This window comes from Oncorhynchus keta, chromosome 36 (assembly GCF_023373465.1).
Source record: "Oncorhynchus keta strain PuntledgeMale-10-30-2019 chromosome 36, Oket_V2, whole genome shotgun sequence".
Classification (NCBI taxonomy): Eukaryota; Metazoa; Chordata; class Actinopteri; order Salmoniformes; family Salmonidae; genus Oncorhynchus; species Oncorhynchus keta.
This window is the reverse complement of record NC_068456.1, coordinates 24272679-24275344: the sequence shown is the minus strand read 5'-3', so window position 1 is coordinate 24275344 and position 2666 is coordinate 24272679. Positions and strand designations below refer to the sequence as shown.

Genomic DNA, 2666 nt, shown 5'->3' with positions numbered 1-2666 from the left:
ATAGAGTCCAGTGAAGTTCATTGAGGGCTATCTTGGTGTTTGCTTGAGGGGGAATGTGCATAGCTGTGACTATAACTGATGAGAATTCTCTTTGTAGGTAAAATGGCTGGCATTTGATTTTAAAGAATTCTAGGTCGGGTGAGCAGATGGACTTGAGTTCCTGTATGTTGTTATGATTACACAATGAGTTGTTAATCATAAAGCATACACACCCGCCATTCCTCTTCCCAGAGTGGTGTTTATCTCTGTCGACACGATGCATGGATAAGCCCCGTGGCTGAAACCATTCCGACAGGATATCCCGAGAGAGCCATGTTTCTGTGAAACAGAGAATGTTACACCTCTGATGTCTCTCTGGAAGGCAACCCTTTGCTCAAATTTTGTCTACCTTGTTGTCAAGAGACTGGACATTGGTACATGAGTAGTATACCCAAGAGCGGTGATGTGCACATCTACAGAGCCTGACCAGGAGGCCGATCCATCTGCCCATTCTGCGGAGTCGTTGTTTTCAGTCGGCTACTGGGATTAGATCCATTGTCCTGGGTGGTGGTCCGAACAGAGGGTCCGCTTAGGGAAAGTCGTATTCCTGGTGGTAACGTTGGTAAATTGACGTTGCTCTTATATCCAATAGTTCTTCCGTGCTGTATGTAATAAGACTTAAGATTTTCTGGGGTAACAATGCAAAAAATAATACTATAATATAATAATAACTATAATAATACAAAATATAATAAAAACAAAATACTGCCTAGTTTCCTAAGAACTCAAAGTGAGGCTACCATCTCTGTCGGCGCCATTTTCAGTATCTGGGAATAATGGTCATTTCAATCATTGAACCATTGATTCTATTCTTGGATAATATAATGTATAAATGTACACCAAGATAGTTCTTTGTCATGCCTCATCTGAACAGGATCAGATGGTGAAAGGGGTCACATCAGGGTCAGTCAGCCAGGGAAGACCAGTCTGTGACAGCGCAGAGGTGAACTTTTGCAAACACAACACTTTTTTCTCTCTGTGCAGCAAACACTGGACAAGCCAGCAAAACATGTAAAACAAAAGTGTGAGGAAGACCTGGGAGACACTATCGATGATGATGAATGGATACAGATGTGTTAGAATGCCCAGTCATGTTCATATAATCTCAGACTTAAATTACTGCAGTTTAAGACCATCCATAGAACCTACTATATGTCAGGGAAACTGAATATCATGCACTCAGAAATGTATTATTCTGCTGGAGGTGTAAAACACAAAAGGGGGCATATTTGCATATGTTATGGTCTTGTGAAGGCGGGCTGAATTCTGGCAAAGAGTATCTTCTTTTATCTCACCATGTCTACAGATTCTCCTTTCTCCCTGTTTTTGTTTGCTTTGAAATGTTGATACTGGAGATCTATCAGAAGAAACTGTGTAACCTAGCATTTAAAGCAGCTAGTAAATGCATTGCCATTAATTAGAAGGTTGGTTATCCTCCCACAATGGATGGAAGAAATGCCAAGTTATGTATCACTAGATTTGATTTATTAGAGGATTAAGGGTGTACTGTGCAAGTTTCATAAGGTCTGGATGAAAACATGCCCACGTCAGGGGTGATACCTTTTTAGGCAATGGGTGCTGGCCTGCTCAGTCCTGGCCCTGGGGGTCTGCCGTACTGTCGGTTGTCACTCTGGCCTTGGCCTAACACACCTGAAACCAATAATGAATGTTTCACTAATATCCTAAAGCTGAGTGGGGGGGGTTTGGGTTGGGGCGCTGCAGGGTCGTGGACCCCTAGGGGCAGGACGAGGTGACCCAGCTATATTATGTGCAAGTCAAAGGAGCTCTAAAGTAATATTAAGCCTATGATATGAATTATGTGGAGGATGTACTGTTTCTGTGTGTTCATGTGTAGGTTTAAGTGTGTTTTTATTAAACTCTTGTTTTCAAACCTTTCTCTTGAGACATAAAAAAAACAATTAAAATTGTTAAATTTACTAGACTGGTGGGGGTCGGGCGTGCAGGCGGCTCGGGCTGGCTGGGTGGGCTGGCTGGGCGGGCTGGCTGGGCGTGCAGGCGGCTCGGGCTGGCTGGGCGAGCTGGCTCGGCGTGCAGGCGGCTCGGGCTGGCTGGGCGTGCAGGCGGCTCGGGCTGGCTGGGCGGGCTGGCTGGGCAGGCTGGCTGGGCGGGCTGGCTGGGCGTGCAGGCTGGGCAGGCTGGCTGGGCGGGCTGGCTGGACGTGCAGGCTGGACGTGCAGGCTGGGCGGGCTGACTGGGCAGGCTGGCTGGGCGGGCTGGCTGGGCGGGCTGGCTGGGCGGGCAGGCTGGGCGGGCAGGCTGGCTGGGCGTGCAGACGGCTCGGGCTGGCTGGGCGGGTTGGCTGGGCGTGCAGGCGGCTCGGGCTGGGCGGGCTGGCTGGGCGGGCTGGCTGGGCATTTGTTAAGCTATTGGTTAAAGGTGCAACACAACAATGATTATTGAATTATCATGGATCTAGTTCAGTCTTATCAATAACTTCAACATATTTAATAATCTCTTACCTCATTAATTATCATGGATCTAGTTCAGTCATATCAATAACTTAAACATATTTAATAATCTCTTACCTCATTAATTATCATGGATCTAGTTCAGTCACATCAATCACTTAAACATATTTAATCATCTCTTACCTCATTAATGATCAT

General features: G+C 46.4%; 1 protein-coding gene across 1 annotated transcript; it reads right to left on the bottom strand.

Moving 5' to 3' along the window:
* Window positions 1-1976: 1976 nt before the first annotated feature.
* LOC127916469 (uncharacterized) lies at window positions 1977-2666 on the bottom strand. The gene is made up of 2 exons (XM_052498251.1): window positions 2652-2666; window positions 1977-2423 (listed from the first exon to the last, which is right to left on the bottom strand). The coding sequence occupies exons 1-2, from the start codon at window positions 2664-2666 to the stop codon at window positions 1977-1979; spliced, it is 462 nt and encodes a 153-aa protein (XP_052354211.1).